Source organism: Perognathus longimembris, chromosome 2 (genome assembly GCF_023159225.1).
Source record: "Perognathus longimembris pacificus isolate PPM17 chromosome 2, ASM2315922v1, whole genome shotgun sequence".
NCBI classification, from domain to species: Eukaryota; Metazoa; Chordata; class Mammalia; order Rodentia; family Heteromyidae; genus Perognathus; species Perognathus longimembris.
In genome coordinates this window covers 76,836,143-76,858,765 of record NC_063162.1, presented here as the reverse complement: position 1 = coordinate 76,858,765, position 22,623 = coordinate 76,836,143, and the positions used below count along the sequence as shown (strand labels likewise).

The 22,623-nt window shown below is 38.3% G+C and overlaps 1 protein-coding gene across 4 annotated transcripts in view; it reads right to left on the bottom strand.

The window, feature by feature from the left end:
• Abca13 (ATP binding cassette subfamily A member 13) overlaps positions 1-22,623 on the bottom strand; it is a 403,566-nt gene that overhangs the window by 32,142 nt on the left and 348,801 nt on the right. For all 4 annotated transcript variants that reach the window (XM_048339554.1, XM_048339551.1, XM_048339552.1 and 1 more), the window contains 2 exons: positions 11,515-11,649; positions 5,935-6,038 (listed from right to left, as the gene is read on the bottom strand). In XM_048339554.1, the coding sequence (XP_048195511.1) occupies positions 5,935-6,038; positions 11,515-11,649 (239 nt within the window). The remainder of the gene's footprint in view (positions 1-5,934; positions 6,039-11,514; positions 11,650-22,623) is intronic.

Genomic DNA, 22,623 nt, shown 5'->3' with positions numbered 1-22,623 from the left:
ACTGTTTCCTCACCTCATTTTTATAAAAACAATTAGTTCTCAGATGAATGAACAGTACTCAGACTAATCACCCGATTCTCTGTAATTCAAATTAGAGCATCTCATATACTGACAATGGAATAAAACTCAGTGTAACTTTTTTAATACCTTTGGCAATAATTCCTCTTCACTAAAACTTTCCTCTGAAATATAAAATATAAATTACACCGAAATTTATTTATAATAGCAAAACTTTGGAAATTTGTAAATGTTCCATTGTCCAATAATAAAATACTCATATAAATCAGAGTACAATCCACAAAGTAGCTACTGAAATCAGCTTCTCTAGAGTCAATTAGTTTGCACGAGGAAAACTAAGAATATAGTTATGGCAGGTGATACATATTAAAAAATAATTGCTCAAGCTAGGCAATGGTGGCTTAATCCTACAATCCAGGCTACTCAAGAGGCTGAGATCTGAGGACCACAGTTTAAAATCAGCCCAGGCAGGAAAATATGTAAGAATTATCTCCAAGTTGCCACCAAAAGGCTGAAATGGAGATATGGAGGAAGAGCTCTTAGCCTTGAGTACAAAAAATCAGGGAGAACACCCAGACCCAGATTTCAAATGCCTGCCTCTCCACACACACACACACACACACACACACACACACACACACACACACACACACACACAGTATGTGAAAAAAAAAATATGTCCTTGAACTACCAGACCCAAAGAAACATGGACTCTATGGTTTCCTTCATAGGGAATAATTAGCACAGGTTTAGGCTAGTTACAGCAAAGGATCACAAGAGCCTAATAGCTATGCCCCTATGAACGCCTAAGATGATGCTAAGTGAAATGAACTCCATGTTACGGAAATGACTGTTATATCACTGTTGTAATTACTTTCAATATGCCATGTGAAACTGTAGCTTCTTTCGTTGATGATCCTTTTGTATCCCCTTCCTGTGGTTGTACCCGCCCTATCACTATCTCATCTGAGTACACTGGATACTGTACATACTGGTATTAGAACTAAGAAATTGAAAGGGAATATCAAAATCGAGAGACAAAGGATAAAAAGACAACTCCAAAAGCAATACTTGCAAAACCATTTGGTGTACCCAAGGCCTAACGTATGAAATTGTAACCTCTCTGTACATCACTTTGACAATAAATAACATAAAAAAAATTTTAAAATCTACAAGTAAAAAAAAAAGAAAAGACTACCAATATTTGAAAATAATTAATGGTTAGATCTTCTTTCTCTTGATGTCACTTTATATTATCCAAATTCTCTATAGGCAGCATGTGTTATTTTTATTTTTAGCTAACAGTCTAAAGCAGTCTGCTAGCTGGGTCAATGGATGTTGAAGGTTTTACCTCTTAGCCTTCCTTGTAGCTCAATGTGTGCATATAACAGGCTGAAGTGAGGGGTGCTTACAATTTCTGGGTTATCTTAAAATAAAGAAAACCACTTGCCCTGGAATTTCTTCCCCTTCACTTCTCTAGGTGGGATATAGACTCAGGCAATGAATACATAATAACCTTGGTATTGAGTACAACTCATAGGCCAGAAAGTATAATCAGTGAAATGATCTGAGTCCTTGGTTTGGTGGAACATGGCCCACCCATGCAAACTGATAAGCGAGTGGGAAAAAAAACTCTTGAAGAGCCAAGACAATTTAAGTTTTTGGGGAGATAATAGCTTAAGTGCCAAGTATGGGACCATGTGCTACAAATATTCTAAATGTGCTTTACATATTTTTTGTGCAGTGTACCTTTCTGTTTCTTTAATTCCAATTTAAAATAGACCATTTATCATTCTGATAACTGTATTATAGGTAGAATATGAAATAACTTTTATATTGTTTCTTTAAATGTACTTTTGACAAATGTAAGAAAGATCACAGACCACCTCTCCCTGGGGCAAGACAGGAGCTCAGTACTCTTAGAGCACTATTAAATTATTACATACTAAATTATTAAATATTAAAGCATTATTAATGATAATTTTAAGCCTTTATTATAAGAAATCCTTTCAATGTTTATTTTGTTCTTTATCTAAAATAAGATGTTATGATCTTTCTAGCCCCTAATTGACTCCCTAATTGAAAGTTGTAATACCTTTCTTAGTGCCCTAGCTAGCTTGAGTGAAGGAGACTCAACCAAGCAGCCAGCTAGACTACCCTCATGCCAGAACAAGCTTCTTTATAAATTCCCCACATACCACAGGGACGCTACATTGCAGCTACAGCTGCTTGTTTCTGAAGAACACTCTTCTGATTCTCAGCTACAACTGTTCCAAAAAGCTTCCATCAAAATTTTTGCCATCACAAGCTCCAGTGAATTATAGATGTGCCAACAGCCATTCCTACTCCAGTCAGAAGTGGAGTAGTTTCTCTGGTGACCTAGCAGAAAGCTTGTGATTGGTGCAAATTCAATCCTTCATGTGCCTAAGGAAGTATAACATGATTGGTACAAACGTAGTCCTTCATTTACATGAAAGGTTTGCCATGATTGATGCAGACCCCCTTTTGTACTTTCTTTCTGGCTATATAAGTAAGCAGTGAAGATATCAGCATTCATTGAGGCAGCAGTAGCTCTGCAGGCATCCAAACAACGGCAGAAGTATTGCAGCTGATGAATTGCACAGAATGGCCAATACAACAAAGACCTGGAGCAGAGGCGATGGAAGCAAAGAGCACTAAGAGCTTAAGACCAGAAACTACAGGCCCTGATGACTGAGCCTTAAGAGCCAAGGTCTCTGATACTCTAGGAACAAAAGCTATAATTGTGGGTCTAGAGCTGAGGGTCCCAGCATCAGGACTGTATGTAAGTTGCCACACTAGAAAGCGCTCCACTGTTGTTGCTATCTGCTGCCACAATCCATTTCTACCAAAAGCAGAGCATTATAGTAGCTACCCCAATGCTGCAGTCATTGGTGGCTGAAGAGCAGAGAAATAAGCCTTCATTCTGAGTGTCTAGAACCATTAAGTTCCTGTTAAAGCCTAGAGCAATAGTCTTCTGGATGTCAGGGTTTAGAGCTGTAATCCTCTGGGCTCTACCAGTCCAACCATTGGCCTTGGTCTTTCAAATGCCTGAGGTGGCCTGCCAGCACTGGAAGAGCTTCTTCTTGTCCACCAATGATTCCTACTCAGATAGACAAATGAGCCCAACCAGTTGATTGGAGATCTGAATGAGAAACAATAATGGGGTGAAAGGAACCTTCACAAGAATAGAGTCCAACCAACTCTTAGATGGCAAATTTTACTGTAGTTATGTCTACAAGCAAAAATCACTTGACAAAAAAAAATGAATCACAACCTAAGAATAACTAGCTCATCATTTGCAAGTAATTTGAGATCAGTAATTTAACAGAATGCTGTAAATCTACTCATATCATAAAATATGAGTCCACAGCGCAGAGTCTACAGCAAGACTATACAAAGTCAGAAATTGTTCAGCAATGAAAGCAGTTATTGGTCATTTGCTAAAAACAAACAAAATAACAAACAAATCAAAGAGAAAACAAGCAATGACTTCCACTAATGATAGATTGACTACTAGAATGACTAAGAGAATAGAGAAATTTAAGGCCTTGTATCAGAATTCACATATCATTGTTGGATGTCTGGTCACTTTTGGTTGGCCTTTCCCATCCCTGCAGTAAATGATACAACAGAAAGCTCCTCCCTCAAGGTTCTTGCCACATGCTTTCCCAAGATGCTGTGGGGTAAGGAGTTAGAGCTAATAAGATATAACGCTGAGACACGTCTTCTCAACTAAAGGCTATCATTTTAGGAAAAAATATTAGCCATAAGCTTTCTAAATCTGCATCTACAGTGAATCAATCAGTCAGATCTTTACATTGAATATTCATTTACAAAAATCAATTGATGTATGTACATATATATCATTCATATAAAAGCACTGAATAGGAAGATGTAAAGAAAAACTGCAGATAGAATAAATGGTACTACTGAGAACAGTCTACAATAATTATATGCTATGTGAAAAATAAAAATGATTTTGATGGTGAACCATTTTGCCAAGTTTCAAACCCTATGCCTGCACATCAAGACTCATGCATGCCAGAAAAATGAACATCGAAATGTTCAGTTCCTAGAACTGGCAGAGTGAGATGATAATTTTGTGAGAATGTACACATTATGATAAAGTAGAATAATTATCTAATTTAATTTATGTTCATGTAAAATTTTATTTCTAAAAAGAAGCTGAACAAAAACACAAAAATACGGAATAGTACTTCTGGCTATAGATGTACTGGAAAATCCTTTCCTCAGTGAGTTGATAAAATTCACAAAACAAACATTTCAGTAGACTGGAAAGATCCAAAGCACAAGCTAATGTTAGAAGCACATTGCAGACACATTGCTAAATGCACAGTAAGAAGGCACAATTTATCTGTGACCTACAAACTACAGAGCTACTGTCTTCCATCTCCATGGACATCATCTAGCAGCTATTACCAGGAAACACAGGTCATGTAGGTCAGAAGATTCTAACAAAATGGAAAGGAGTCCACTCAATTTGGATCATTAGGCAATTCCCATGGCTGGTGACAGTTGATGTACATGGCCATTTTGGAATCTAAAAATCTGATGAGTTAGCCTCTACTAGACAAATGTTGTGTAACTATGGAATATACAGGTATGCATGTGTGTGTATATGTGTTTACACACGAATCACAGGTATGTGTAATATAGACTAGAGAGGAGTACTGAACAAGAGAGGGCATCAGTGGCTCATACTTGTAATCCTAGTTACTCAGGAGGCTGAGATTGGAGGATCATGTTCAAAGCCAGCCTGGGCAAGAAAGTCCATGATATTCTTATCTCCCATTAACCATCAAAAAGCCAAAAGTTGGGCTGGGAATGTGGCTTAGTGGTAGAATGCTTGCCTAGCATGCATGAAGCAAAACAGTACATAAGATTCTTGTCTCCAATTAACCACCAGAAAACTGGCAGTAGCACCGTTTCTCAAAGTGGTAGAGTGCTAGCCTTCAGTGAAAGGAACCCAGAGACTGTGTGGAAGCCTTGAGTTCAAACCACACAGCCACCAAAAAGAAAAAAAGTTTTAATGTACAGATGTATGCTATAGTGAATAAACTTCAAAAACCTATAGTAAATTGAAAAAAATACATATTATACAATTTAAATACTGTTATAATTCAACAAGATTATATAAATGTAATTCAATACAAAAATATTCATATTAAATAATTCTATTAATATGAAGTATCCATAAAAGGCAAATTTATAAAGATCAATAGTTTCCTAGATCTGTGGTTTTGAGTGGAGAAAGTGATGGTAAGCTCTCGGAGCCTTAACAGTTCCTGTACAGCAAGTGGAATCTTTAGTCCTGATCTTCATTACATCTTCAGACTTTTTAGTAGGTAAATCTTATTACTCAGTCTCCATGAAACAGTCTTATGAAATCTATATTTGTCATGTCATGTGTCCTACAGCAGTGTGTCATAAAGTAAAAAAAAAAGCAATGGTTGAGTATTCTAATTACAAAATTAATTCTGTAATAAGGAAAATGTCAGATCAGATTCAGTAAACAAGTTAGATTTTCATTTTGAACATTTCCATCTTCTGGATATGATGAGGGCTGGAACAGGAAGTTGCTGAAGTGTCATTTGGGCAGAACTCAGTGAAGGAGACTAGAACTCACCTTTAAGAGGCAGCAAGGAGAAGACCCAGGGTGCGTCTATGGATATAGACTACTAGGCTCAAATTTTAGCCCAACTGCCTGCTTTGTGTGGTCTTACTTATGTTTCATAAACTCTCTGCTTCAGTCTCCTAATGTGCACAATGGAGAATAGCAACCATTTCACCACTATAACGTTGTAAAGACAAACTTCTTACTGTTGATGGATACTCTGTCTTGTTCAAAGAGCCTCCAGGTGGGGCAAAGCTCACCTGTGAGAAGTCAGAACAGCAGCACAGCCTTCTCGAACCTCCTTCATAATGGTTTGCCACAAGTAGCGCTTAGAGCAGGCATCCATCCCAGAGCTAGGCTCATCCTAAGGGAAAGAAAACATGGAAATGGGCATTTATTCAGTGAGTGCACATTGGAAACGACACACCATCAAATGGGACTAGACTCTGACAGAGCAGAAATCCCTGTTCTTGCAGAGCAAACATTTATGCTGTTTTTATTACATTCTACAAAATAAGTCATGATGATGGGGAGCAGGGATGACTGTGTCAGGAGTAAGTGCTTGGCTCCCTCATTCACACAGGATGACATTACCCATGAACAGTACTACCTGGTCACACCTTAATTATTGAGGCATTTGGCACAGCTGAGATGTTGGGAGAGGCTGGAGGTAAGGAAGAAAGTCCATTGACCATAGTAACCATTTTCAGTCTTCTGATGAACCACCTGAGAGGACTCCCTGAATACAACAGCCTTCTGGCACACCTCACTTGCCTCCTTTCCTTAGCATTTTCCTGAGAGCACTCCCACAGAGTGCAAGTACCAGTATCCCCCACAAACAACCAGCACATCTGCAGGACTAAGGGAAGACACACAAGCTTGAGCATTTTCTAACGGAAGCAAAACAAACAGGAAGCTCCCAGCAGCTGGCCTACTTCTGTGGGATTGAGAAAAGACATATGAATTCAAGAATTCCTCTCCCACAAGACTGACCAAGAGGCAAAGACTGTTCATACCTATAGAAACCATCTGACAGTGCCTTAGCATCACTCTCCTGACTGACTAATGAACTTGTTTCTCTCCTAAAGACAGTGGAGGCAGTCATGGTGGGGTAATTGCTGCTCTAAATTTGAACACAGCAAGCAATGCAACAGTTCTAGGAGCCATGACACCACTACCAAAAGAACACAAGAATATCCCAACAACCAATGTCAATGGTGTGGGATTGATGAATTGTATGACACAGAATTGTAAATTATTATCTTAGGAAGCTCAGGGAGCGACAAGTGATTGTAAATAGACAACTCAACAAAATCAGAAAAACAACATAGAAACAAAAAAAGATGTTTTCTTAAAAAAGAGAAGGAATTCATGTAAGAAGAATCAAGTAGCAATTCTGAAACATACACTGACATGTTGAAATGAAATCTCTCTGTACAACTACTTAACAGCAGCAAAAATAATAAATATAAAATATTATTGGACTTGCAAAAATATTTTAGGAAATTCCAGAGCAGAAAAATGCAGTAACTAAGATGGAAAATGTGACTGTGTCAATGGCAGACTATATCAAGTAAATTTTTAAAATCTGTGAACTTGAATAAAAGTTACTTAAAATTATCCAATCAAAGAAGACAAAAGAAAAAACAGACTTAAAAGGCATAAAGAATTCATATAGGATTCATAAGACAGTATCAAGAGAACTAACATGTGGGAAACAAGTTTGGTGGCTCATGCTTGTAATTCCTGCTACATGGAGGGAGACACAGGTAGAAGAATCATAATCAGAGACCAGCCCCTGATAGTAAGTAGAACATTCTATTAAAAAACAAACAAAAAAATAAACCCAAAGCAAAAAAAATTTTTTACTGAACTGAGAGAGCACCTGTGTAGCAAACAGGTCTTGAGTTCATGCCCTGGCACCACACACATACATGTATGAGCACACACACAGGCACACACACACACACACACACACACACACACAGAATGCAGCATTTATGAAAAACAACCTTTTACACTGTTGGTTAGACAAATTAGAGCTGGGCACCAGTGGATCATGGCTGCAATCCTAGCACTCAGGAGGCTAAGATCTGAGGATCAAAGCCAGTCAGGACAGTTTGTAACACTCTTAAATTAACCATCAAAACAAAAAAGAAGTGGAGCTATAGCTCAAGTGGTAGAGCACTAACATTGAGCACAAAAGCTCAAGGACAGTGCCCATGCCCTGAGTTCAAGCACCAGGATTAGCACCAGTGAAAAAATAGGGGTGATAAAAATTAGTGTAGCTATTATGAAAAAAAAGTAAGGAGGTTCCTCAAAAAATTAAGAACCCAGCAATCCCACTAATAGGTATATACCCCACATATATAAATGTATATAAATGCACAGATATAAATAAATATACACACAAAAAAATCAGTACGTAAAAAGAGTGTAGATGTACATACTTAAGTGAATATATGAAAAATTCCATCTAAGTGCCCATCAACAGTAGAGTAGAAAAATGTCTTACATACAGGCTATGTAACCTTATCAGGAATGAAAAGAATGAGATCACCTCATGCTTTTACTTGTACATATGCAGAAGTATATGATGAAATACTATTCATTAAAGAGAAGGAGACAACATAGTTTTCCAATACTTATATATACATATATGTACACATATGTGTACATATATACTTATATATGTATATACATATACTTATATATGTATATATATGAACCTGAAGAACACAATAGTAAATGAAATAAGTCAGACATAGAATGATTATTACTATGAAAACTAAGGAGTCAAACACATGGAAACAAAGAATAGAAGGTTCTAACAGATGTAGAGAATGAGGGAAATGGGGAGATGATGGTGGAAGGGTAGAATATTTTCATTATGCAGACTTGATATATAGCATAGGAATTTCTATAGATTGAAACTTCTGCCCCATCTATATTTTGTATTGAAACTTAATCCCCATAGCAAAGTACTGAATTGTGGCATAGGAGAGGTTATTTAAGTTGTAAAGGATACACCTTCCCAAACAATATGTGGAATTGATGGAGAAATTTTCTCCTGTTGTGCCTTATGATTTCTGCAGTGAGAGATCTCATTCTTCCCTCTGGAGTATGCACAATTCAAGACACCTCTTGCAGCTAGAGATAGGAACTTCAACAAGCGTCTAAACCCATCAAGGTATGACCTTGATCTTGCACTTCCATTCTCAAGAACAGCAAAAAAAAAATACATTTTGTTCTTTGTATATTAATCAGTCTGTGGTATTCTGTTATAGTAGCACAAATGGACTTGCCATGCTGTATTATTTATTTGAAATTTGCCAACAGGGTAGATCTTAAGAGATCTCATCTGGAGAAAACGGTTACAATCTGAGGTACTGACTGATACATTGGCTTGATTGTGATAATTACTTCAGAATGAGTATGTATATAAAAACAGCACATGTACATTATATGTGTGTGTACATTGTGTTTATATGTAATTATTCTCAATAAAACTGGTGGGCATGAGTGGGACTGTTTTACCTCACCTTAGTTTCCCTTGGTGATCTGGCCAAGCCATCCTCGGTATTTTTTTTTTTAATGAATTCTCACCTTCCATAAGCTTTCAGGCTGATATCCTCTAGTAAGATGTATAAGAGAAGCAAAAAAAAGGCTTCCTTTACCTAGGAACATCAAAGAAACTGAAAGTTCCTGGAACCTGAAGCTTTCTCCTTCAATAAACTCCCAAGCACTTCCTATTTGAGACACTTTTGAGAGAAATCTTGCTGAACACCATGATGCATTTCTGTGCTTTTTGTAGTCGGAGAGTACAAACCACATTTTTCTTAAAAGCTTTGGATCATCAGATTTCCCCAAGGATAAAATGGAAGGGAAGTGAGGCAAGCAGAGAGCTGAGCAGGAAAATAAACACCTGGTCTTTTCTGCAAATCAAGTGATACATGTATACTGTTAGAAAAAAAGGTGAATAAAACATGGGATCCTGTATTGCTCAGGAAGAGGAATAGATGTATAATTTCAATTTTTCCTATTTTATGCCTTAGCGTCAGCTCTCAGAATCTGAACAGCACCATCATTATAGTCAAAATATTTATTATAGACTTATGCACAAGGTACTAGCAGCATGCTTAATGTAGATTATTTCTTTTATTCCTTTAAATAGTTTCTTAAGACAGACACAAATATCAAAACTATTTCCAGACAAGGAAGAACCAGGCACAAACATACAAGGTCAAGCTATAGAATTTCAGAAGCTCAAGCAATTGTACCTAGTCTCTGGGGTCCCCTTCTGACCCCAAGCAAGTCCTGATCATCCATATAGATTGAGAGAAAAAGAAGAAAAGACATGGCCTCTTTGTCCACATGAGGACTGAGGCTAGCACACGGGTGATGGACATATATATCTCTGCACTCCTCAGCAGAGCCTGACTCATCCTCGCGGAATAATACCATTGTAAATTACAGAATGGTGCAAACACTAATGTGTCCTATCAGATGCCAGAATATAAAATTACACAATAGCATTTTATTTTGGGCTTCTCAATAGCAAGGTTAGAGCAGGTAAAAGGAGTATTCAGTTGAGTTTTAAATAGACAGCAAGAAAAACAACAGGATTCGTTTTTCCAGTGTGGGTCTTCTGAATCCTCATTAATTCTTCTACTTAAATGCTATTTTCATTTGATGAGCAAGAATGGAAGAAAAATAATCATCTTTGTTTCATATATATTTTGATACCTTTGGACTATCCTCCAGGGTTCAGCATTAGGGTGTAATTTAGTAATAGAACACAGCACATGATCTCTTTACTTGTTGTTTAATGGCATTATATATATTAGAGTTATTTTTTAATACCAGAGTGTTGGCTCTTATTCTTGGTAGTTATCACCTCCAATTAATGTTTTGATCCCTCTACATGAATTGGATGCAGCTACCAGGCAGATTACACACTGCCTTGTTCCTTGGCCATGCTCCATCTTTTTGCTGGAACTCCCTCTTCTTTCCCCATACTCATCCTGTATCCATGTGTTAATCAGCTTTCCATTACTAAAACAAGTCATCCAGACAATTAATTTATGAAGAGAAAACATTTTTGTCTTATAGTTTTGGAGGTGTGAATCCAGGATTGGTTGGCCTTACTGCTTTGGGGGGGCTGCACCACCCCAAAGCAATAAAGCCGCTTAACATGACTGGAGGTTATAATGGAAAAAATATCACTTCATGCCAGAAAGCATTTTAAAAAGAAAAGAAAAGAAGGGGCCAGGGACTTATGATCTCCAATAACCTAAAACTAGAAGATTCTCCCACTAAAGATTCTACAACCTCCCAATTGAACCAGGGGCTAGAGACAAAAGTGTTAGTATATGAGCCTTTGGGGAAACAACAGCAATCTCTGACCCCTATCTTCATAATATATATGTAGGCATTTAAAAGGCATGAAAGCAACATAGAACTATAAATAGCATTTCAGATTACAGGTATACTTCAATATTCTTCTCTCTGAATATCATTTTAATGTTAAAATTTCAAGGAATTTTTGATTTGATAGAAAAAAAGTGAATCCACCAAATGATAAATGTCGCGCGTGTGTGTGTGTGTGTGTGTGTGTGTGTGTGTGTGCGTGTGCGTGAAATTCTGGTGCTATATTATACTCTGGTTGAAAAACATTGACCTGGTACAGAACAATTTATTAGTTAATACCATCAGTGCTTTCAAGTTTTAAAGTTATTTCCGGGAAGAACTCTAACAGTTTAAAGTAAGTCAATAAGTGTGCATGCAAAGTGTGTCTTCCTTTAAGACACTAACATATTACTGGACTTTCCACTACTCACCAATAAAAGAATGTCAGGTTTCCCCACCATTGCCAGGGCTGTGGACAGCTTCCGCTTGGTTCCTCCACTATAGGTCACCACGAGTTTGTCTGCATGAGCTTCAAGGTGCAAGCGCCTCACAAGGTCTCCAGCCACCTAGAATAGAGGAACTACATATGAGCACACAGCAGTTCTCAGCCCTGACTTCTGCTTCTTCTCCACCCTCCCCTCACCTCCCACAGACAGTCAAAAACATCTCTGGTCTGTTCCCCTTCATGATATTGGGAGCAACTGAGAAAGAATGTGAGCATCCTGTGCCTGTAGACATCTGATTGGAGATCAGAACTCAGGACTGAAGCAAGCACAGAAAGCAGGTAAGTGGTTAAGAAACATTACCTCAAGACTGTGTCCACATAAACAGTCACAGTAAAGTGAGAAGATGGAAATCAGGAACTGAAAATGAACAGAATAAAAATGAAGCCAAAGCAACAAAGTGCCAAAACTTCAAGGGAGAGAAGGAGTGAAAGAGAGAAATTAGAAGTATGGGCACAAGAAAAGAAATATCTCCTTCGTATAAAGAAACTATTGATAGAGTTTGCACAATCAGAATTCAGCTTATGAAGTATCTTGGATGTATGACAGAATGGGAAAGTGATTCTCCCTTTATTTCTTTTTAAAAATTTCTTTTTCTCAAAGTTTTTTCTTGTTTTGTTGTTGTTTTCTGATTATCAGCTGCAGGCAGAGAATAGTTGTATGAAACAATGCGTAGAGTGACTTCATTCACCAAAGCACTCAGCCACAAGGAGCATCTGAGCCTATCAAATCCTCTGATTCACAACTTCCCCTGACCATTCTCCTTTCCAACCTGCCATCTTTTCACCCACCCTGAGAGTCCAGCTCCTTTCCTTCATCTCTTAGCATAAATCATGGCCATCTCTCCTGGATACCAGATGTGTTGATATATCAGATCCCTTGTTATACTTCACTGTAACTTGCACCTCACTGTCTCCTAGCTATTTCTGGTATGTATGCAAGACTCAAATGAGGAAACTTCCTTGTTTCCAAGCCTTGGCACAATTTAAAACTTTTTCATGATTATTTATCTCTGTGACCACAAGTAGTATTAATTAAGCTATAAATGTATATTCATTTTTTTAGATATTATGAAGCTGGCCAAGATCATATCTTAGTTCAAATTTAGGCTGGGGTATGTATGTGGCAAATGGCAAATGCAAATCCCTGAGTTGATACCACAGTACTGCTAAAAAAAATTAAATTTAGGAAGACACTGTACAAACACAATTCTTTAATTTGCAGCCTCTAAGTCATTTATAAAGTAAGCAAGGGAACTCACAGGACTGGTCTTATGACCTAGGAGTGCAGCTGAAGGAAACATGGACTTCAGGGACCAAAAGAGACATGAAGATATGAAATTGAATCCCATGTTCTTTGCCTAGCAAAGTCTCCTCAAGCCCTGATCATTGTTGTGCTTATTGAAAACAGTCAGGTCCTTCCTTGAAGATTTTTTGTGTGTGTGAACTACCTTTTCCTGGCTATATTCTATCTAATTATTTCAATTAAAATCATTTGAATGCAAGTTCATCTAAACTAAATTTAAAATTTTTAATATGTTATCCATAATAAGCAAAAAAGTACAAATATTAATGATAGTATTATATGAATGAAGATACAGCATGCCCAACAATGAAGAAATTAGATGGAAGAGGTAGTAAATTCACAAAGCTTTTCCATGGAGAATATCAATATTGGTAATAGTAGCCTGGATGAAGATGAAAGATAGAAGTGACCAAAGATAGAGACCTAAGAATATTATAGGCAGCACTGGGAATCAATATCTTTGAGGGGAAAACAAATATTAAATGTAATAAGACTAGAAAAAGGAACAAATAGGGAAAATAAGGTTTAATATGATTTTAGATTCATAAAACATAAACAATTGAAAATATAATATCTGCCTATTTGAAAGTTTTATTTTGATCTCATGCATTTTCCAAAGACTGGTAATCAAGGGAGGCTAATAAAGGAAACAACCGAAATAAAAACACCTGGTTCTTTAGAAACATGTTACAGAACAATACATTTTAAATAAATTTGGGGAAACATTACTACTTTTTCTTATGAAACTAGGATATGAGTGTTTTCCAATTTCACAAAATGTTGAAAGGTGCAGCCTGCAAATCCTGGATTTTCCATAGGGAAGTTTCCAAAATGAACAGGAACAAATATTCAGGTTTCATCTAATGCCCTCTGAATGTCACATTTTCAGAAAATAACTGAAAATGACCTAAGAAGATGTATTTTGTTGTTGTCTTTTCTGCCCTCCACAAAAGTATCAAAATAATGACAAATGTAACACCCCAGAAATCAGGGGAAGAAAAAATGTTACCTACATCTACAAATGCTAGAAGTCGCAGAATCTCTGGCATTCTCACAGAACAACAAAATGTCTTAAGTTACAGAATCCCTTGTTTTTATCTCAGGAAGCTTTATAAATTGCATTTCACTTGAAACAGAATATTGGTATTCATTTATTATTCTATCTCCTAGGGCATATCACATTGGTATAAAGAAAGACTTGTAGAAACATCATTGGAGTCTAAATAGATCACCCAGAAAGACACCTATGCAACTCTTGGCTTCCAAACCCAAAGATTTCAATTTGCGTATATGATGGTCATGACAGTATTTCTTGAGAGATTCGGGATCAAAAGAGAGCCAAGGATTTGGGGTAGTAATGCTTCACTTCTGGCTTTTTCTCAGGCAACAACTTCCTTACTTTCATTCTCCTTGTCTCCTAACTTCTAGCTCCTCATACATCTCACTAGGAATGGGGGAAAAAGTTCAGCCAAAAGTCATGCCTTCAGAGAAATAACACAGAGCTGTGTTCATTATTTTATGAACAAGATTAAGATGGGTAAAGAATGTACTTATTCAGTCTCAGGCAAAACTAAAATGCAGAATTTGCTAACATTCATCTTAATTAGAAATGTAGTTTGGTTTTGGGTGGGAGTATAACACCAACCCTGACGCTATCAACATTCTTTACACTTTTTAAAGCTTCTCAGTCTGTGTGGGCCTGCCCTCTTAAACCATTTGGCTATGGCTTGATGTAAAATTCTTTAATAGGTCAATTGAACTCAGGCTCAAGTGTATAACCTGTGTACAAAACAGTATGAACAATGAGAAAATTGGAACTCATTATACCAACCTGTAGAGCCCAAGTTCAAGCTAAAAGTGGAGGTAATTTTTTCCCCCTGAATTGAGGTTTGGAGGTTTGCGAGAGGGAGGGACATAACTACCCACAGGATGGCTCAACAAGCTGAGATAGGTAGACTGGATGCCTGGAGTATGGGTATAGCTCAGCACAAGACTTGAGTTTTAATGATGTTAAAGAAGGAATAGTTGAGAAGCTAACAAAGGAAGGACTTTCCAGAAAGGGAGATGGGCCTCCCTCATAAACTACAAAGATCATGAAGTAACAGCATGTTCATCATGAAAAGATGGAAGTCTGGAGAAGAGATCCCACATAAGCAGAGCACGGGTGATAAAAATCCTATCAGACATCTAGATGGGTCAGAAATGGGGGGGGTGCCTGCCCAGCTTGAGCCAAATGAAAGGTAAATCACTGAAAACAGCTTGTGTTAGAGGACCCATGTAATAATCCAACATAATTTCCACTTCTTGGCTCCTTTAGGGACTTATGAAATATGACTGATCTGTAGATGGCAGAGGGATTTAAGGGTCAGGTCAGCACCTTAAAACATGAGCCTGTACCTGAATTTAGTTTATCTGATTTCAAAATAAAATCATCACATACCAGTCACGTGACTTAAGTAAGTCACTTACAGGCACTGGGCCTCAATTTGCACATTTGTAAAGCTAATATTAGACAGATTTGAGCTCTGGGCAGTCCCACAGCCACACCAGTGCCAGCGCCAGCACAGCGCCCGGCACAGCAACCTGCACTCCACGCAGCTAAAGCACACAGCGGAGACCAGGGAGAAATCCTCCAGATGGCGGCTCAGCACGGAGGACCTGAAATCGCAGAGAAAGCGTGAGTACCCCATGAAAGATATTCTCACTCGCACCCACAGAGCAGCTTCTGGAAGGCAGCCCTTCCCCCACCGCCAGAGCAAAGCACCATCTTTGCCACTGACATAGGGTCAGACCAGATTGGAACTAAAGCGGGCCTGGGGAAAGCGAGGTCAAAGAAGCCATCTTTGAAAAGGGCAAGAGGGACGGAACAGTGAGAGCCAGCTCCACCCAGGAGAACGCCCCCTGCCCAGGCGGGAGGCTTGTCCCAGGCCACAGCTTAGCCAGAGGTGCCCCGCCCTACCCGCCGGAACTTCTAAATTTAAAGCCAAAGCAGCAAGCAGCTCCCGGCAGCACGGAAACACCAGAGGGAGGAACGAATAGTTCCTGAGACAGTTAAACGGTCCCATCACAGAGGAAGCCCAATTCCCAGCCCGAAACGGAGCTGCTTTCCATACCCACCTCTGCCAAGGAGGCCGCCCTGCCCAGGTGGGAGGAGCCTTACCCATGCAAGCAACTCTCAGCCGGGTAAAACGGGCCAGAGGTGCCCCGCCCTGCTGTTAAAGGCCGAGGCCCCGCAGCAGACAGAGGAGCAAACTGAAATCAAGCCAAAGCCAGCCAATCAGGAATATAGACTGCAGACCATCACAAGGAAACCAGAGACTGGGGAAAGACCACACAAACAAGGAGGACTCCATTTTTTTTTTTTCTCTTTTCAACATTTTTTAAACTTTAAAAAAAAAACTTTTTTTCACTTCGGAAACGTCGTTGGTTTGTTTTTTTTTTTCTCTCTCATGATTTCTATTTTTACCTGTTTGTTTTATCAAGTTTTTTTCTTTTCTGTTTGTTTGGGTTGTTCCTTTTCTGATTTTTTTCCTATTTATTTTTTTTCTTTTTTAAATAATTTTTCTCTGTTTTGTGCACCTGTCTTCCACTATTTTTACTTTATTTCTCTCTTTGCATTCCCTTTCTTTAAAAATTACTTTCCTATGAAGAACACCTCCACTCTTTTCTGCTAACTCTCCATTATCTATCATTTTAACCTTGTTCTTTCTACTGATTCTACTCTTCTCCACATTTCCACGTCACTGAAACTAAACCAAAATCACCACCTCCCCTCCCCAATACATTTTACTCTATTCTCTTTACTACCTCCAACTTACCCTCCTGACTTACTGCCTGGACCTCCAGTCTCCATTGACTCCCGGTTATTGGATAGAGGGTATCCCAGCTTAATCTGAGTGAATCAAAGGGGTTCATAGAGAAAGCCAGTCCTAAAAGAACTTAATATAAAAACGAGAATTGCTTATAGGGTTGTAACAGTAAATAAGTAACTACTGAATACAGGGCCCAGGATCAGTTGTTATATTGTAATTGTATTCTTTAGGAACACCAAATCTAATTTTATAGACAGGTATACAGGGTATCGGTATATAATTGTGAACTTGTAAGAGTTACACAACAGTGCTTGGTAAGGGCTGCTTTGGGTCTTAAATGGTGCTCACAGGTGCTGGTAGACTGGCATTCCCAATTCAGATGGGCAGAAGGAACACAAGAAAGATAGCAAACAATGAAGTCTTATCCCCCACTCAAAACAAGCAGGAAGCAGAGCAGTCAATCAAAGACATAGAAGAGAACCCCAAAAGGCTCTACAAAGTCTACTGATAAACATGATAAATGAAAAGTTTGAATCTCTTCAGTCAATTATTCTAGAGCGTGAGGAGGCAAAGCAAAAATTAATGGAGAATTTCATGGCATCCACGAATAGAAAGATAAATGAACTTCAAGAGTCAAATGAAAAGATAGCTAACCAGCTTAAAGATTTAAGAGACAAGACTCAAAACCAAAGTAATGAAGTTAATGAAGTAAAGAAGTCCATACAAGACTTAAGAAATGACATGGAAATCATCAGGAAAGACCAGTCAGAAGGAAAAGAGATTCGAAATCAAGTAGCTAGCTTACAGTCCCGATTAACTGAAGCAGAGGAGCGAATTTCAGAAGCTGAAGATTCTTTAGATTCTATGGAGAAAGATCAAAAATCAATACAAATCCAGTCCAATCAACAAAACAGATCGTTACAGGAGATTCAAGACACGATCAGGAAGTCCAATTTAAGGATAATAGGTATTGAGGAAAATTTGGAGAAAGAGGGTAATGGGATAGGCAACCTATTTAACAAAATATTAGCTGAGAACTTCCCAAATATCCAGAAGGAAAGGCCCATAGAGATACAAGAAACATTTAGAACCCCAAACCGACCAGACCAGAATAGGACATCCCACTGACATATAGTGATCAAAACAAGTTCAGTAGAGTGCAAGGAAAAAATACTCAAAGCTGTTAGGGAGAAGAAAACAATCACATATAAAGGAAAAGCAATCAGAATTACCCCAGACTTCTCAGCAAGACCATGAAAGCAAGGAGAGCCTGGAATGAAGTATACCAAACACTAAATAAAAATAACTACCAACCAAGAATTCTGTACCCAGCCAAACTCTCATTGATAGCCGAAGGTCAAATAAAAGTCTTCCACAGTAAGGAAAAACTGAAACAATATATCTCCACCAAACCAGCTTTACAGAAAATCTTCAAAGATGTACTATACAGGGAAAATAATCAAGATCCCAATACAGACAGAGAAATGAACCCTAAATAGTAAACATCAGATCAAGAAATGGGAAGACACAGCTTTAAGCAAGATAGTGATAATGAAAGGAACAAACGATCATCTCTCAAGCCTAACTCTCAACATTAATGGACCTAATTCTCCAAATAAACGACATAGACTCATAAGTTGGATCAAAAATGAAGATCCATCTTTCTGCTGCCTCCAAGAGACACATCTATCCAGCAAAAGTAAACATCTTCTAAAAGTGAAAGGCTGGAATCAAATCTATGAAGCAAATGGCCCCCATAAGCAGGCTGGAGTTGCAATCCTAGTATCAGACAAAATTGACTTCAAATTAAAAAAGGTAAGAAGAGACAAAGAAGGTTACTACATACTAGTAAAGGGATCTCTCCTACAGGAAGATATAACCATTCTAAATATCTACCCACCAAATGCAGGAGCACCCAACTTCATCAAACAAACACTACTGACTCTAAAAACACTCATAGACCCAAACACATTGATAGTTGGGGACTTTTACACCCCACTATCACCTCTGGACAGATCAACACGCCAAAAACTGAACAAAGAAACCACAGAACTAAATAATTGCATAGAGCAACTAGACTTAACCGACATCTACAGAATATTCCACCCAGCAACAACAGAATACACATTCTTTTTGGCAGCACATGGAACATTCTCCAAATAGATCACATCTTAGGGCACAAAGAAAATCTGTACAAATTCAGAAGTATCAAAACCATTCCCTGCATTCTCTCAGACCACAATGGTATAAAATTAGAGCTCAACTCAATCAGCCACCACAGAAAATACTACAATTCATGGAGACTAAACAACACACTGCTGAACCATCAGAGGGTCATTGAAGAAATTAAAACGGAAATTCAAATGTTTATGGAATTCAACCAACTTGAGGACACAAAGTTCCAGCTCCTTTGGGACACAGCAAAGGCAGTACTCAGAGGAAAATTTATATCTCTGAGTGCATACCTCAACGAACTGGAGAAACAGCAACTCAATAATTTAAAGAAGCACCTTAATTTCCTTGAGAGAGAACAACAAGCCAAACCCCACGTCAATAGACGGAAGCAAATAATTAAAATCAAATCAGAATTAAATCAATTAGAGATGGAAAAAACCATCGAAAGAATCAACAAAACAAAGAGTTGGTTCTTTGAAAAAAACAAGATAGACAGACCCCTGGCAAACCTGACAAAGAAACGAAGGCAGCACACTCAAATAAACAAGATAAGAGATAAAACAGGTAACATCACCACAGAAATAACCGAAATTCAGAAAATAATAAGGGACTAAGGGACTATTTTGCAAACCTTTATGCCAACAAATTCGAGAACTTGGAAGAAATGGATGATTTCCTAGAAAAAATTCATATCCCCAAACTCAAACATGAAGAGTTAAACCTTCTAAACAGACCCATATCCAGTATTGAAATAGAAACGGCAATAAATGATCTCCCATCCAAGAGAAGCCCAGGTCCAGACGGATTCACTGCAGAATTCTACAAGGCCTTCAAGACAGAACTCACACCAATATTTCTCAAACTCTTCAATGAAATTGTAAGAGAACGTTCCCTACCAGACTCATTCTATGAAGCCAGTATAACTCTCATCCCAAAACCAGGCAGGGACTCATCACGGAAAGAGGACTACAGACCAATTTCCCTGATGAACATAGACGCAAAATTTCTCAACAAAATTCTGGCCAATCGACTTCAACAGGTTTTCATAAAAATCATACACCCCGATCAAACTGGATTCATTCCAGGGATGCAAAGTTGGTTTAATATACGCAAGTCAATTAATGTAATCCACCACATCAACCAGAGCAAGGTAAAGAACCACATGGTTTTATCTCTGGATGCAGAAAAAGCATTTGATAAAATCCAGCACCCATTTATGCTTAAAGCCCTGGAAAAACTGGGATTCCAGGGAACATTCCTGAATATAATCAAGGCAGTTTATGACAAACCAACAGCAAGCATAACTCTAAATGGTGAAAAACTAAAGCCATTCCCTTTAAAATCAGGAACAAAGCAGGGATGTCCACTCTCTCCCCTGCTCTTCAACATAGTACTAGAATTCCTAGCCAGAGCAATTAGGCAAGAAGAAAATATAAAGGGGATCCAAATAGGAAAAGATGAAGTTAAACTTTCTCTCTTCGCAGATGACGTGATCCTATACCTAAAGAATCCCATACACTCTACCCCAAGCTACTAGAGCTGATCCAAAACTTTGGCAAAGTTGCAGGATATAAAATAAACCTTCAAAAATCAAGGGCCTTTCTCTATGCTAATGACCCGAAGACCAAGGCTGAAATCAAGAAAGCACCTCCTTTTGCAATAGCCCCCCAAAACATGAAATACCTAGGAATAACCTTAACCAAAGAAGTGAAAGACCTCTTTGATGAGAACTTTAAAAGCTTGAAAAACGAAATTAAGTCAGAACTAAGGAAATGGAAAAACCTCCCATGCTCCTAGATTGGGAGGATTAATATAATCAAAATGGCAATACTGCCAAAGGCTATCTACAAATTCAATGCAATACCCATTAATATCCCAACACCATTTTTTAATGAAATAGAGGAAGCAATCCATAAATTCATATGGAACAATAAAAGACCTAGAATAGCAAAAACATTCCTAAGCAGAAAGAACAGTGCTGGAGGAATTACAATACTCAACTTCAAGCTGTATTATAAAGCTATAGTAATAAAAATAGCTTGGTATTGGCACCAGAACAGACCTGAAGACCAATGGAACAGAATTGAAGACCCGGAAATGAACCCACAGGACTACGCCTACTTAATCTTTGATAAAGGAGCTAAAACAATAGTATGGAAGAAAGATAGCCTCTTTAACAAATGGTGCTGGCAAAACTGGCTCAACACATGCAACAAACTAAAACTAGATCTTTATATATCACCCTGCACCAAAATCAATTCCAAATGGATTAAAGACCTCGAAATCAAAACAGGCACCTGAAAACACTAAAGGAAGGAGTAGGAGAAACACTTGGGCTCCTTGGCACAGGACGGAACTTCCTTAACAAAGACCCTGAAAGGCTACAAATCAAAGAAAGGTTGGACAAATGGGACTGCATCAAACTGCAGAGCTTCTGCACGGCAAAGGACATAGCTCACAAGGTAAACAGAAAGCCCACAGACTGGGAGAAGATCTTTACCGGCCATTCAACGGACGAAGGCCTCATATCTAAAATATATGCAGAACTAAAAAAATTACCCTCTTCCAAAACAAAACAGCAGAGAACCAATAGCCCCCTCATCAAGTGGGCTAAAGACTTACAAAGAGACTTCTCTGATGCGGAAATGAGAATGGCCAGGAGACATATGAAAAAATGCTCTACATCACTGGCTATAAAATAAATGCAAATAAAAACAACATTGAGATTCCATCTCACCCCAGTAAGAATGTCATATATCAAGAAAACTAACAATAACAATTGTTGGAGGGGATGTGGCCAAAAGGGAACCCTACTTCATTGTTGGTGGAATGTAAACTGGTTCAGCCACTCTGGTAAGCAGTATGGAGATTCCTCAGAAGGCTAAATATAGAACTCCCCTATGACCCAGCAGCCCCACTTTTGGGTATCTATACAAAAGACCACAAACAAAATCACAGTAATGCCACCAGCACAACAATGTTCATCGCAGCACAATTTGTCATAGCGAGAAGCTGGAACCAACCCAGATGCCCCTCAGTAGACGAATGGATCAGGAAAATGTGGTACATATACACAATGGAATTTTATGCCTCTATCAGAAGGAATGACATTGTCCCATTTGTAAGGAAATGGAAGGACTTGGAAAAAATTATACTAAGTGAAGTGAGCCAGACCCAAAGAAACATGGACTCTATGGTCTCCCTTATTGGGAATAATTAGTACAGGTTTAGGCAAGTCATAGCAGAGCATCACAAGGCCCAATAGCTATACCCTTATGAACACCTAAGATGATGCTAAGTGAAATGAACTCCATGTTATGGAGACAATTGTTATTTCACAGTTGTAACTACTTTCAACGTCCCATGTGTATCTGTAGCTTCTATTATTGATGATGTTCTTGTATCACCTTCCTGTGGTTGTACCTACACTAGCTCTGTAAGCTTATGTGAGTATATTGGAAACCGTGTATACTGGTATTGGAACTAGGAAATTGAAAGGGAATACCAAGATTGAGAGACACAGGGTTAAAAAAAAAAAAAGACAATCAACTACAAAAGCAATACTTGCAAAACTGTTTGGTGTAAGTGAACTGAACACCTGGGAGGGGAAAGGGTAAGGGGGAGGGGGGTGGGGGGTCTGAGGGACAAGGTAACAAACAGTACAAGAAATGTATCCAATGCCTAACGTATGAAACTGTAACCTCTCTGTACATCAGTTTGATAATAAAAATTTGAAAAAAAAAAA